The following is a 13,375-nucleotide window of genomic DNA, read 5'->3' as shown; positions in this document are numbered from 1 at the left end:
TAATACGTTCTAATATACACAAAAGTATTTTAAAGTCTAAATTTGCCGTTTTTTAAACCTGTTTAATTTTGCATATATATTAGATAGCACTTTTTTTTAAAACACCAAAATGAATAATCAAACATAAATAAATAATAAATATTATAGGACATTATTACACAAACATAGAAAAAAAGATTTATCACAATTAGCTACTTGACAGTTTTTTGTAAATAATGTCAATCGATCTTGATTTTCCTGAGGATCAAATGTCTATATAGGTCTCATGGCATTTAATGATTTAAGCAACACAAAGGTCAGAAATGATAGGTAGTTAAAGTCTGACGCTCGCTCTCGACGATTGAAACGCCTCTAACAAAATGATAATATAATGTGACGTCCCATTACATAAGTCTGTCCTAAATGTATGGAAGATCAAGGAAATTGCCATTTTGATCCTGAAATATTGCGTTTATATGTGTATAGTTGTCATACAATTTAATCGGATCGGAATCGAATGGTACGATTTTATTTTCTGTTTTTGAAAGACAAAAAAAAAATTTTGAGACGAGCCTTGTATTTTTTTATAATCTCAATATATATATTTTTAAATCCACTTTTTTTTTAATGGATGGCTCATTTTCTATCCATTTAACTAAATTTTGTTATAATATTAAATATGTGTCAAGTACCTACCCAATTATGAATAACGAGTGAAAATTTGCGATAAAAAAGCTTGTAACCCCCAAAAATACTATAAATAAATAAATATTATAGGACATTATTACACAAATTGACTAAGTCCCACAGTAAGCTCAATAAGGCTTGTGTTGAGGGTACTTAGACAACGATATATATAATTTTTCTATCATAATATTTATTGTAATTAATGTAATTATATAGAATCAAGTATATTATTATTATTTTTTTTTATAAGCCAGCAACACCCATGACTCAGGAACAAATATCCATACTCATCACACGAATAAATGCCCTTACCAGGATTTGAACCCGGGACCATCGGCTTCATAGGCAGGGTCACTACCCACTAGGCCAGACCACCAAACAAAGCCCATTTTCAAAGACCACCGTGTACACTAGCGCCCCTAGCGAAAATAACCGCGTTAGCCCTCATTGTTTCACCAGGTTTAGGTGGGTTAGGTCGCGATCCTTATTGTGACAGCATCAGAACGATGCCCGATCACATTAGCTCCTTTAATCCATTCAAATTTGAACCTTATTCAAACGAGTTACGATTTAATTTACACTGATTGTGTGTGACACACCCATTTTAATGTGAGTGTGTGGTGTGACGGAACACGATAGAACAATGGATGCCGGGTTAGTAACAATCTTGAAATGCAAACCGTAATGTAGTTTTCTATAAACCTAACTGAAAAGTACAACTTTTTTTTTTGTGTTTTAGGTACGGCAGATTCTTCATATTTTCCAGGCTTTCCATTCTACTCTTACTATCGAGATAAAACACCCTCCCTCCCAAACAAAAACTCCCTTCGGTCGTGTTTTAATTATAATCACGATCATTTATCGTCACTCGTTGCGAATTTCCTTTTTTTCGCACTTCTATCGTAATGTACTATTACAGTACATATGGGGCTACTTTATAGCACTAGTGCGAGAAGTAGCATATTATGTTACTGTGTCGAACATTTAAAGGGTCATATGTACTGTAAAACGTTGTACGATACATGTGCGAATAGGTAATTCGCAACTCGTGTCGATTTAAAACACTCCCTTCGGTCGTGTTTTAATTTATCGCCACTCGTTTCGAATTTCCTATTTTTCGCACTTGTATCGTAATGTACTATTTTTACTTCAATAACATTAGAACATTACATTTTACACCAGCTTCCTAAACAGTCACTGCTTTTAAAAATGCGACTTAGAAAAGAGAAAAAGCATCATGTCAAAAGTTGTTACTCATAACTCCCAATAGTCCCGAATCGGGACTCCCGAGTCCCGATAGCTTGGCGTCAATTAAGCCAATGAGCGACAATTGCCGCGCGTGCGCAATGTATGTAGCCATTGTTGTTGATCATTGAAGATGTTTCCATGACGGGCACTAAAGGAATGGCCTAAAATGTTACCCATTTTTAACCGACTTCAAAATGGAGGAGATTCTGAATTCGTCGGAACCATTTACAACAATACCGTCTTTACTATAAGGGCACACGGGGGCCCCGACGGACAGACAGTAACAGATAAGCTAAATAGGGCCCCAAATTCTTATGTAGCCAAGGGCCCCAGCATAGTTAAAGACGTCATTTCAGACGGGTAAGCAGTCTAGTTGTCATCAAGTCAGAATTTGAGGTAGGAACCTGGAGAAATCGACGAACCCCTCAAATTTTATAGGCATACACATTATATTAAAAATATTAAGATCATAAAATGATAACATTTCAACTGTAATGATAACAATATAAAAGGTAATCACTGTTTATATCCCGGTCGAACTGTGATGATATCGGTTATTTATTTGTTACAGATGAAAAACAAAACTTTCACAGCCTAATCGTAAGGATTCTTCTAAACGGCACCTAAGTCCTAGCTATATTCGGAAATCATGGATAACAATATAAATACTAATACAATATTAAATACGTATATGTATACACAACCTTACATCCCAGGTAGTGTATACATATTTTCGGACGTATCGATATTTCTAGACGCGATCGATCTGTGTGTGGTACTTATTCCAACTGTCTAAATACCTAACTTATTACCTGATGAATACGCTATGGCCTACTTCTTATATAATTATAATTTATAAAATTATAAGCTGACATCGATAAAGCGTACGGGCCAAGGTCTATTTGACTTGTGTTGTTATTATCACTATTACCAAGACTGATGAAAGGAAATGACTGATTGGATATCTTTCGATACCTCCCTGGCGGGAGGCATGAGTGGCCGTGTCCGCCGTTAGGCTGCGACGGCTGTAGCGGGTCGCTCCCCACCGATGTGCTGCTGGTGATGGCCAGCTCTTCGCTACCGATCGTTCCCCAACCCCACGACCCCTAGCCTGGTGATACCGTTAGAGCGGGGCGCGGTGAAGACGGCCGGTAGTTTAGCTGGCGTGTGCGGCGTGGAAAGGAAATGTTTTCGCATGTTTGTTCAGTATGTCTGAGGGCTTACCGCGAACACCCAAGTTCGCAAATTGCGGGCATATTTCTCTTTTACTCCAATTAAGGCGTAATAAGAGTGACAGAGGAAGATTCCCGCAATTTGCGAACTTACGGTAAGATGAATAAATCATTTATTTATTTATTCATCTCGTAAAAATGTAACAACGCGAGGTATGAGTCGTATGACCCTTGTTTCCAACGCACCAAACACATATATTTATATTATATACAGAACAACAAAAGCAGTAAACAAGTTAGTCACCGGCCTTCAGATAAACGTGTTTATACGAAACTTTCAGGAAAACGACCCGAAAAATAGGACAATTGACTCACATCGCTTTCCAGATAACCACTAATTGAATAACAACGTGTGTTGGGGATGACTCTGACGCGAGGTGGTCTTGGGTTCGTATTCTGTGGGCAAATATTTGAGACTTCAAAACGTGTATGATATTGATATGACTTGAATAACATTCTCGTAGGTAAATATGTTATTTTGGCGGTAAGAATTAAATTATGAATTATCAGTTCTCAACTGTACGTTTCTCCGGACACTTTCTGCCTCGCACAGCTAAACTTCATTCAATACACGGAGTTTTATTTTTATTTTATAGCTTATATATTAAGTAACTTTCCCAAAGAAACCGGTATTCTTAATAGGTAACTCCATTTTAGAGATAATGATAAGGCCCCTACGAGCGTGTACACTTGCCTTAGGGCTTGTTTACATATCGATTAGTGTTTAGTAGGTATGAGTTTATACATTTGCTACTATCTCGGACGATCGAAATTCGAAATGTCATTGATATGTCATAGTTTTCAATTGTTTGGTGGATTTAAATATAATGTCCGTGTTACAACACGTAAAGAAATAAATAACTATGCCATTCAGTTTCCTTAAATGTCCTTAGCCATACCTTTAAGTTAACGGAGTTTAAAAAAAAACACCATGTAGAAATAGAAATTCTAAATGAAAATACGAGATAAAGATAATACTTGCTAATGCAGGACGTTATCATTGTGAAACCTCTTGATCCATGATATATAAAGCCTGGCCAAAGTGGCCAGTAATATATGATCGACGCCATATTGCGGAATTTCATTGAAACTAAATTTTTCATACTAAACTGAACTGTAACCTTATACATGAGAATAACAGCGCCCTCCTGACAATGATCATATATTTCTGGTCAGGCTTAATCGCTTATTTTATAGTATGCTTGCGAAATTAGTTTTTGCTTAACAACAGTTTTGAATTCAGAGTCTGACATTTTTTGGTATCTTGTTATAGAATTTTATACAATTTCCCAAGAACGACTTTATTTCAATTTATTTTTCTATAGTCATACAATACAAGGAACATAAAGTAAACATATTAATTTTATCAATGTAATCGTCATGCCTCATTTGGAGGAAAAAAGATTCATATCACCTGGCAACATTTATAAGTAATGGCGGCTGACGAAAATTTGGATTTTTGTATTTACAATTACGTAAAAATATCACATTCAACGCGGTACTTACGCGTGAAATGTTATATCCGACGGTTTGTTTTTATTCACTGATGTGTTGTGTGTTGTGACATCCATTCACCGCACAAACTTGTATTTTTTAATTTATAACCGGGAGGTGTACACAAACCAACTCAAACTTGAGTACTGCGAGGGCCGTTCGGATACGATGACACGAGTGCGACATAATGTACTCGAAATGTCTTCACTAGGGATGTACAGACTAGGCATCTATGCTAATTATAAAATGTTCGTCCTATTCAATGCTAAGGTTACACATAATTATATGAATGCCGTCTCGTTGCATGGAAGGTTCTCTGAACAAGGAAAACGGGTAATGTTCGACGTAAATCTAGTCAATATTGTCAGTTGACAGTATTTATTAGACACTTATTAGTTCCTACATCGCACGTGCACAGCTTGTGGGTATAAGATTGTACACTTTAACGTATACCGAAATAAGTTTTTGTCAAAAGTTTCATTTTTGGTACAGGCTTTTATCGCTGTCTGTACTTTTCTTTCCACAGGTAACTAATACTCATTGAGACAATTCTAACCACCCCAAACACGATTAGTTTGCGTTGTTTTACCACAGAGTTCCCATGGCCGCCTCCTGTCTCCATCATCAGATTAGCTCCATGTCATCATAATATTGCATTGCCATCTGATTTACATATGTATGCAAAATTTCAGCTCGATCGGAAATCGGGAAGTGGGTCAAATTCAGCTTCCTAGATTTGACCCACTAACATACAAACAGGGCAAGTTAAATAAAATCTTGTAAAAAAGTTGACGTTAGTACCTACATATACCAATTATTCCTAAAACATACATAAAAATCAGCCATGAGAATATTGAGAAAAGTTAGTAATATTTTTACCTACCTTTAGCACCTTGTACTGAACAAATGGCCGTCGGGCCAATATAGCAAGTATGCAGACATTAAGAGTCTATACTAACACTATATTATCCCATACATTTTATACATGAGAAAATAAGCCAGTTTGAAAACCTAAAGTTTTGACTTTGAGGTTAATGTGCGAAAGTAAGGCAAATACAGGCAAACAACTCACTCTGTAGTCATTGCATCATCCCGCTCCAAGCAATATTATTCATCATATCACTCATATCAGCCCTTTATCACCCACTTCTGAGCATAGGCCTCTTGACTGGTATGCCACTAGTACCGGTCCTGGGCTAATCTCATCCAGTAATATTTCTGGCAGTGGGGCCACACTGATCCTTTCGGGCATTCTCGGCTCCATTCTGCTCAGCATTGCTACGAGCAATTATTAGGGTTGGCACAACTTGATGTCCCTTTGCAAGCACAACCACAGATAAGATAATGGATTGAATTTTGACAACCCTAAATAGCCAGGATAGTGCCATACATTAGAAAAGAACAGCATGATTCGTCCCTGAATCGCTGTCAAACTTTGGTTTTATTTTTTATTTGGTTATAGATAAAAACTCCAATGCCTAGTTATCATATCTATCTATGAGACACAATTAACAGAATCATAATTGTTCTTTTTGACTTTGTCATGGAGTCAAAATGAACCATCTTCAAATCAGTCATCTACACTCCTTGTTTAACAACTACCACACACTTTATCCTCCAGCCAAACAAATAAGAACTCTATCACCATGTGATAAAGAAGGTAAGTACTGCAAAAGTCATATAGGTGTTAAGTTGACATTGCATGAGCACATAGTTATAGTTGTTGTTTATATTAATGATAGATCATTACTTTATATGGGGATGTTGATATCTGATTTAAAAGCCTTTGTTCTTTGTCTTTGTAAGTCATAAGCAGTAGTAGCTAAGCCAACAAAGTGCTCAAAATATTTAATGTACACAAAACTGAGTCAGTCACATAGGGGGTCATCCATAAGTCACACAAGGGGAGGGAGGTGGTCAAGAAAATGTGACAAGTGACAAGTGGGAGGGGGGACTCACAAGCTTTGTGACGTCACTTTGTCACCTGTAACCCAACATTGTTCTATTTATTTGTGTTTGCTGTACAGTTAAATAATAGGTTTTGCCTTTTTGCACTGATAAATCATATATATTCATGATTTATTTATTTCTAATTAGTTTCATATCAACTACAAATATTAATATTTCTAATATTGCTTGTGTCCTGTGCTTTGTAGGAAGAGTAATTTCTGTACGGTGGTACTATTATTTATTCTGTAGTAATATTCAACATCGCATTACAATGTACAATAAAATAAAAATGTAATAAAAAAGTATGATATTGAATTACTTCTTCCAAGCCATAGCCACTATAAGATAGTGGCTTGGAGAGCACTGATGAAGGGTGTTCTCTGTCATCACATCCCTTAGCCATGAGGATACAATAAGGAAGAAGAAGAGCCACTCCAAATATGTGTCATGATAAGTTTTCAACATTTTGTGATAAAATATAATATTAAATTCTGCATCAACACACCTAGAAGTTTGTAATTTCATGTATCGCAATTACAATTTACATATATTACATCCATTGTGTAACAAAAGTTACAAATTGTAAAATATAATGTATATTTCGTTGTTATAACTACTAGCAATAAGAAACATTTACTACACTAGAATATTTTTTACTAGAATATTTACTTACTTACTAATTGTACATAAATGTGCAGTCATCCATATATATAGTTCATAATCAAGGATAAGGTCTAAGTTGTCACAAAGTCAATATATAATACATAAAGATAAAAGTAAGTTTGATAAGTACAAATCTTAAAATTTTAACAAATTGTAATTGTCTTCATAAAATTTGTATGTTGAAGATGCGAATTCTAATAAGTGTATATATAGCATTGTATTTGTATTATTCTTCGTATCTAAAGCATTGTATTTGTATTCTTCTTCGTTTCAAAATTATTCATTGTAATGAGATGTGAAATGTTTTTTGGTTATCAAAACTTTTGCATCATATGTTTGGTTGTGGTCATGAAAATAATTGAATAACATTAAATTTTAATAGCTCTACAGTTGTTTAAATGTCCGAATAGATGAGTATTCATTCAAGTTAATTATGTATTTAGTTAAACGAGTAACTATTTAGTTGTATTCTGTACGCAGTACACGAAACAAAGAACAGAGGCCAAACAAAACATTAATGTAACAACTAGCTATTAACAAATTATTAATCGTTTAAATTAATAAACATAAAACACTCACCGATATGTTTTGAGCTTTCTAAAAAATCAAAAGCACGAATGATCAAAGTGCAAAAAAATCATGACACCACCACACTACGATATATATTTTCTTGTAAATCACTGGCACAAATATCACACACTATTCGTTTCAATGGAGTTTTCCACCCCTCCAGCGAGCGCTCGGGACACGACAACACCGTATCATCCTTTGACAATGAATGAAACGAAATGAAAGCAACCAAGCTGTCTGAAAATTGTCATTCACGTAGTAAGTACTAAGGACATCGACCTCAAGCTAATGTCCATAACAAACGATAATACGCCATCATTGAAAGACAAACAGAAAAAGCAATTGGTTTCGTGTCCTATGAAACAGTTTCATTACTGCTCGAAGATTTATTTCCTTTACATAACTCAGTCAGCTGTTTTTGAAATTCATTAAAATCGGCGCAAATCTGCCATTTTGAATTGATTCATATTTTTTAATGTTGCCACTGCCAGTTATCATACGTCAATATTCGGTTCAGTTTAAGAAGACGCACTTGCTCATTATAAATAAATGTTGTAATTGTTTTAAATATTGCATTATTTTTTTTACTGTTAAGTTTATTATTGTTGAATATTGAAAAAAACACGCATATTTATTTTAATGAATCAACGTGGAATCAACACTTGTGGATCTCTTTGAACGTGTCGCTAGTGATGACTTGATTGAGCGGCAAATCTCAAAATGAAACCAAAAAAATATCGTAGTCCAAGGCTACCTACCTATTGTTTCAATCACATTAACGGAAATGTTTATAAACTTTCATAACTACTACTTCATTAGGCAGTAAGTAATTAATAGCAGCAGTCATTAATTTGAATCGGGAAGCAACAGATACTTTTACTAATGTTTACGTTGTGGTTTATAATAATATTTTTAAATTATTTACCAATACATTTTGCACGTTCGGTAGACAGTGATGTAGAATACTTGCCGCATTATGTTTCCGATTTAGCTGTAAATTCAGATCTTGAGCAACAGTTGAAGAAAAAGCTTGCTCAGAAAAAGAAAAGGGAAGAAAGACTTCATAAGTTAAACGAACATATAGCTAAGGACACTGAATATTTTGAGGAAATACCACATTTTGCAGTAAACAGTTTTAAGGGTATAAGGGGCAAGAAAGCACGTATTGAAAATGCTTTCATTAAAATTGTAGGTATGGTTGGTGTCAAGTACACGTACAAAAGGGACTTAGACTGGAGGACATGGAGAGAAGTAACTTATCCCAAGAAAAAAAAGGAAGTAATATGTTACAGGTGTCAAAATATTGTAAATTTAGCTGAAAGTAATTGTACCAACTGCAATATAGGAGGATATTGGGTAAGTTATTCATAACCGGTTCTATAAAAATAATATTCATGACATAGTATTAAAATTATATTGTTTAATTAATTTTGAATACTTTTCATACTGCATTTATAATAGGAATTTCTTTTTTCTTAAAAAAAAGTGCTAGTGGCTTAGCGGTTAGATGTCGCGGGTTCAAACCCCGGCTCGTACCAATGAGTTTTTTGGAACTTAATATGTACGAAATATCATTAGATATTTACCAGTCGCTTTTCGGTGAAGGAAAACATTGTAAGGAAACCGGACTAATCCCAATAAGGCCTAGTTTACCCTCCGAGTTGCAACGTCAGATGGCAGTCGCTTTAGTAAAATAAAAACTAGCGCCTACGCCAATTCGTTGCCAATCGGACCCCAGGCTCCCATGACCGTGGCAAAATGCCGGGACAAGGCGAGGAAGATGTGAAAAGTAGTATTTCCCTGTAGCTTTGAATTCTTACATTTCTATTGTGTAAAATATTTATATTTACTAAATTATTTTTAATTTTCCATAAACCACAATTATTTAAGATACTATAGTCGGTCATAACTAACTTCGTCACAATCGTCAGTGGAAAATAAATTTGAAAAGTGTAGGCGTGAAGCGTCTATCTACCTTATTATGCGCCTTTTTAGGGTTCCGTAGTCAACTAGGAACCCTTATAGTTTCGCCATGTCCGTCTGTCTGTCTGTCCAAGGCTTTGCTCCGTGGTAGTTAGTGCTAGAAAGCTGAAATTTGGCATGGATATATAAATCTATAAAGCCGACAAAGTCGTACAAAAAAATCTAAAAATTTTTTTTTTTTTTTAGGGTACCTCCCCTACACGTAAAGTGGGGGTGTTTTTTTTTTTTTTGCTCAACCCTACAGTGTGGGATATCGTTGGAAAGGTTTTTCAAAACTAATAGGGGTCTTCAATAAACATTTCTTGATAAAGTGAATATATTCGGAGATAATTGCTTCGAAAGAAAAAAAAAGTGTCCCCCCCCCCCCTCTAACTTTTGAACCATATGTCCAAAAAATATGAAAAAAATCTTGGAAGTAGAGCTTAAGAAAGACATTAAATGAAAACTATAGCGGATATGATTAGTTTAGCTGTTTTTGAGTTATCGCAAAAAGTTTCCCCTTCATAATAAAAAGACGTACATCCACAGTTCATCCCTTTGTTAACAATCTACCATACTTTAAGCTCCAGTTTAGCTTATTGTGACGGAAGAGTAACTACGGAACCCTACTCTGAGCATGGCCCTGGTTTTTATTATTTTTTTAGTCTGTCAGACTATACTAATGTATTTGGTAGGTACATCACTAAATAACCGTTATTTTTTTTACAGGTAATTGAGGATAACCAGCCACGATGTTCCTATGAAATACTTTTCTTCAAAAATAGTAAAGAGTTGTGTATTGCACATTTTTGGCAATTAAATAAAGCGAATTCAAACTCCTGCCCAGTTGTGATTCCCTTAGATGAAATATATAGTTGTGGAGTGCCAATGATAACAAAATATGTAGTCAATCCGGATTACTCGAAAAACGTTTCTGAACGTACTTTACCCGCCATTTGTCAAACGCGGGAAAGGTGCGAATTTTCAACTGTTTATGCTGTAAGTACCTAAGTCTCATATAACACTTCTAAATTCTTTTTTTACCCACGACGGAACGGAGACGGTATATGCGTTTGGGGTGAGAGGATGTTTGTGCAAACCAATGTTGCCATTTTTCTCAAAAACTACTAGTCCGATTTTGATGCGGTTCCTAGATAGGTGTTACGGTGACAACTCACCAGAAAGAAAATCCGTCGGGGGCTGCCATCTCTATTTAAATATAAACAAATAATCAAGTTACTATAAACATGCCAAACTAGTTCATTTAATAGCAGCAAAAAAAAATAATTTTGAAATTACACAGATTCTAAATTATTAATCACAAAATTAGAAGAAAAACGTAATAAATAATAAAGGTACCCATTTATCTTTAAGGTTTAATACAAAAATGTAATTTTTATCCAAGCTTAGTGGCGTCGGGAATTTGTTTATATCTAAAATAGAGATGGCAGCCCTCGACGGATTTTCTTGTTTTTTTTTTAAGTTCATAGCATAAATTATTTAAGTCGGGGGTTTCAAATTTATTTTATCCTTTTTCAACTACGTTTTAACCGTCGAGGGTTTTTTCAAAAATTTTAATTTTGTTTTTATTCTCGGATAATCTTTGCAGAGTTCATGTAAAAATCTGATATAAATATAGTTTGGCAAGAGTCGCTCGTCAGTGGAGCATAAGCAGAGATGATCAGTTGATCATTATATTACGTAAGCTTGTATTAGACTGAGTTCAGAGACACTTATGCGATGCGTAGAGGAAGGGTTTGTTAAGAACGTTTAGAAAATGGCCGACTAGAACTGCGCTAAGCAAGATAGGTAAATGAAATGATTCTATTGGTTCCTAACAAACACATCCCTCGCTACGCATCCTCGCACATCTCTGGCGGGATGGCAGCCTTATAACTCCAGAAAGAGAGATGAGTATCGTTTTGCCAGGCTATAAATTCCTTGTCTATCTATGTTCAATAGCAGGGTCCACACAGAACGAGCATACGCGCGAGGCAATTTCCTTTTCTGTCACCAAAATTGACATATGATTGTATGATTTACTTTATCTTTTCAGGTAACCCCAGAAAGCATAGTATTCAGAATTGTAAATACAACAAACAACATAATCTACTCTAGAATCATGAAAAAGAACAGAAAAAAATACGTGTGCGTCGATAACTGTGGCATATTTAATTTCGACACTATGAGTGCTATAAGAAAAGAGGATCACTTAGTTTTAAACCTTTTAAATTCGAATAAAAAGAAACGTGACAACCCTAGGCCTAAATACAACAAAAATACGCGTCAAAAATTTAAAAGTGTTAACTTGAAATTAAATAACGGCGCGTTCAATAAAAATGATTTATTAGAATACAATAATAACTATAATTCAGAACAATTTCTACTGGAAAGAGGACCGAGTACGACAGTCAATCCATCAATGTGTAAACAAATACTTTTAAAAGAACTTTACCGTGATTTGAACGAAGAAAATTTTACGTAAGAAGTGTACGTTGTAATTTTCCCCAAGAATATTCTAAGTATAGTCTCATAGTCTGGCGAGCCATTTCTGTCAGTAGTAAGTCGGCAAATTTGAAAGATATTGGCGCGACGAAGGATTGTTCACTAATGGAAAATTTGAATTTTGCTTCTTTTTCAACTGACCAAATAGGTTAGTCAGACTTGCACAATTATGACAATACAAACATATATATATATATATATGAATTTTAGATTTGTCAATATTGTGCTTGATTTCTCTATCAACATTTCAATAATAAAACATAATACAACCAAAAAAGTTCTGTCTTTAATTTACATACAATAATCCTACAACTATTGTTTATTACTGTAAGTGTAACATGCATTTATAAGAATGTATAAACATAAACTTAAATATTCACAACACAACTCAGAAACTCAGATATGTTCCTTTCTTAAATATTCGATGTCTAACCGCCACTTGCACCACCCCACTTACCCGGGGGTAACCGGTTAGACCATTAACCCAGTGTCAAATTGTACTGGTAACCATGGTAACTCCAGGTTTAACCGGTTAACCCCGGGATGGAGGGATGGTGCAAGTGGCTCTAAGTTTATTGGTTGTCTGGGATAAAACTTAACATATCTTCCTATATGTAGTCAAAACTAAAATGTATACATCCATGATATGTTATAATATTTAGAACAGATTAAGGCACTGAATGTGTTGTCATAAAATTGCTACCTATAATACAATATAATTTATGTAATTATTCCATCTCTTCTTTTACAAATTTATAATGAATAATTGACACAATTTTCATTATGAACTAGACAGACACATGTAGTTAAAGCATTATGCTAACAAATTTAATTTAAACATATTTGTGCAAGTATTCATGTTGCATCTCTTTCCTTAGTATGAAAAACCTTTGAGGACCAAAGAAAGAAAGAGAGATAATTTTTGCACAAATAAGGTGATGTGAATTACTAGTTTAACCTGACTAAATGCAAATTTGTTAAGCTTACATTGACTTGTAAGAAATGTCTTATTGTGTGTCATTGTGAAGTAACATAATTAAAAATCCTAAATCTTTAGTTATGTATCGATACGCAATTGTCATGAT

The 13,375-nt window shown here is 34.6% G+C and overlaps 2 protein-coding genes across 7 annotated transcripts in view; one reads left to right on the top strand and one right to left on the bottom strand.

Moving 5' to 3' along the window:
* LOC133532456 (monocarboxylate transporter 13) overlaps positions 1-8,050 on the bottom strand; it is a 90,351-nt gene extending 82,301 nt beyond the window's left edge. For 2 of the 5 annotated variants that reach the window (XM_061871139.1, XM_061871134.1), the window contains exon 1: positions 7,833-8,050. The gene's annotated coding sequence lies outside the window, so the exon portion shown is untranslated. Of the gene's footprint in view, positions 1-3,461; positions 3,543-4,652; positions 4,804-7,832 lie in introns of those variants that run through there. The other 3 variants (XM_061871135.1, XM_061871136.1, XM_061871137.1) reach the window with 3 other exon arrangements.
* LOC133532458 (uncharacterized) lies at positions 7,987-12,561 on the top strand. 2 transcript variants are annotated; one of them, XM_061871145.1, is made up of 4 exons: positions 7,987-8,081; positions 9,016-9,179; positions 10,515-10,784; positions 11,842-12,561. In XM_061871145.1, the coding sequence occupies exons 1-4, from the start codon at positions 8,042-8,044 to the stop codon at positions 12,268-12,270; spliced, it is 903 nt and encodes a 300-aa protein (XP_061727129.1). In that variant the 5' UTR covers positions 7,987-8,041; the 3' UTR covers positions 12,271-12,561. The 2 variants fall into 2 exon arrangements, with proteins under 2 accessions (XP_061727129.1, XP_061727128.1); XM_061871144.1 differs by lacking the exon at positions 7,987-8,081 and having other exon boundaries at positions 8,371-9,179.
* Positions 12,562-13,375: the final 814 nt, after the last annotated feature.

Source organism: Cydia pomonella, chromosome 27 (assembly GCF_033807575.1).
Source record: "Cydia pomonella isolate Wapato2018A chromosome 27, ilCydPomo1, whole genome shotgun sequence".
Classification (NCBI taxonomy): domain Eukaryota; kingdom Metazoa; phylum Arthropoda; class Insecta; order Lepidoptera; family Tortricidae; genus Cydia; species Cydia pomonella.
This window is presented reverse-complemented; position numbering and strand designations above follow the sequence as displayed.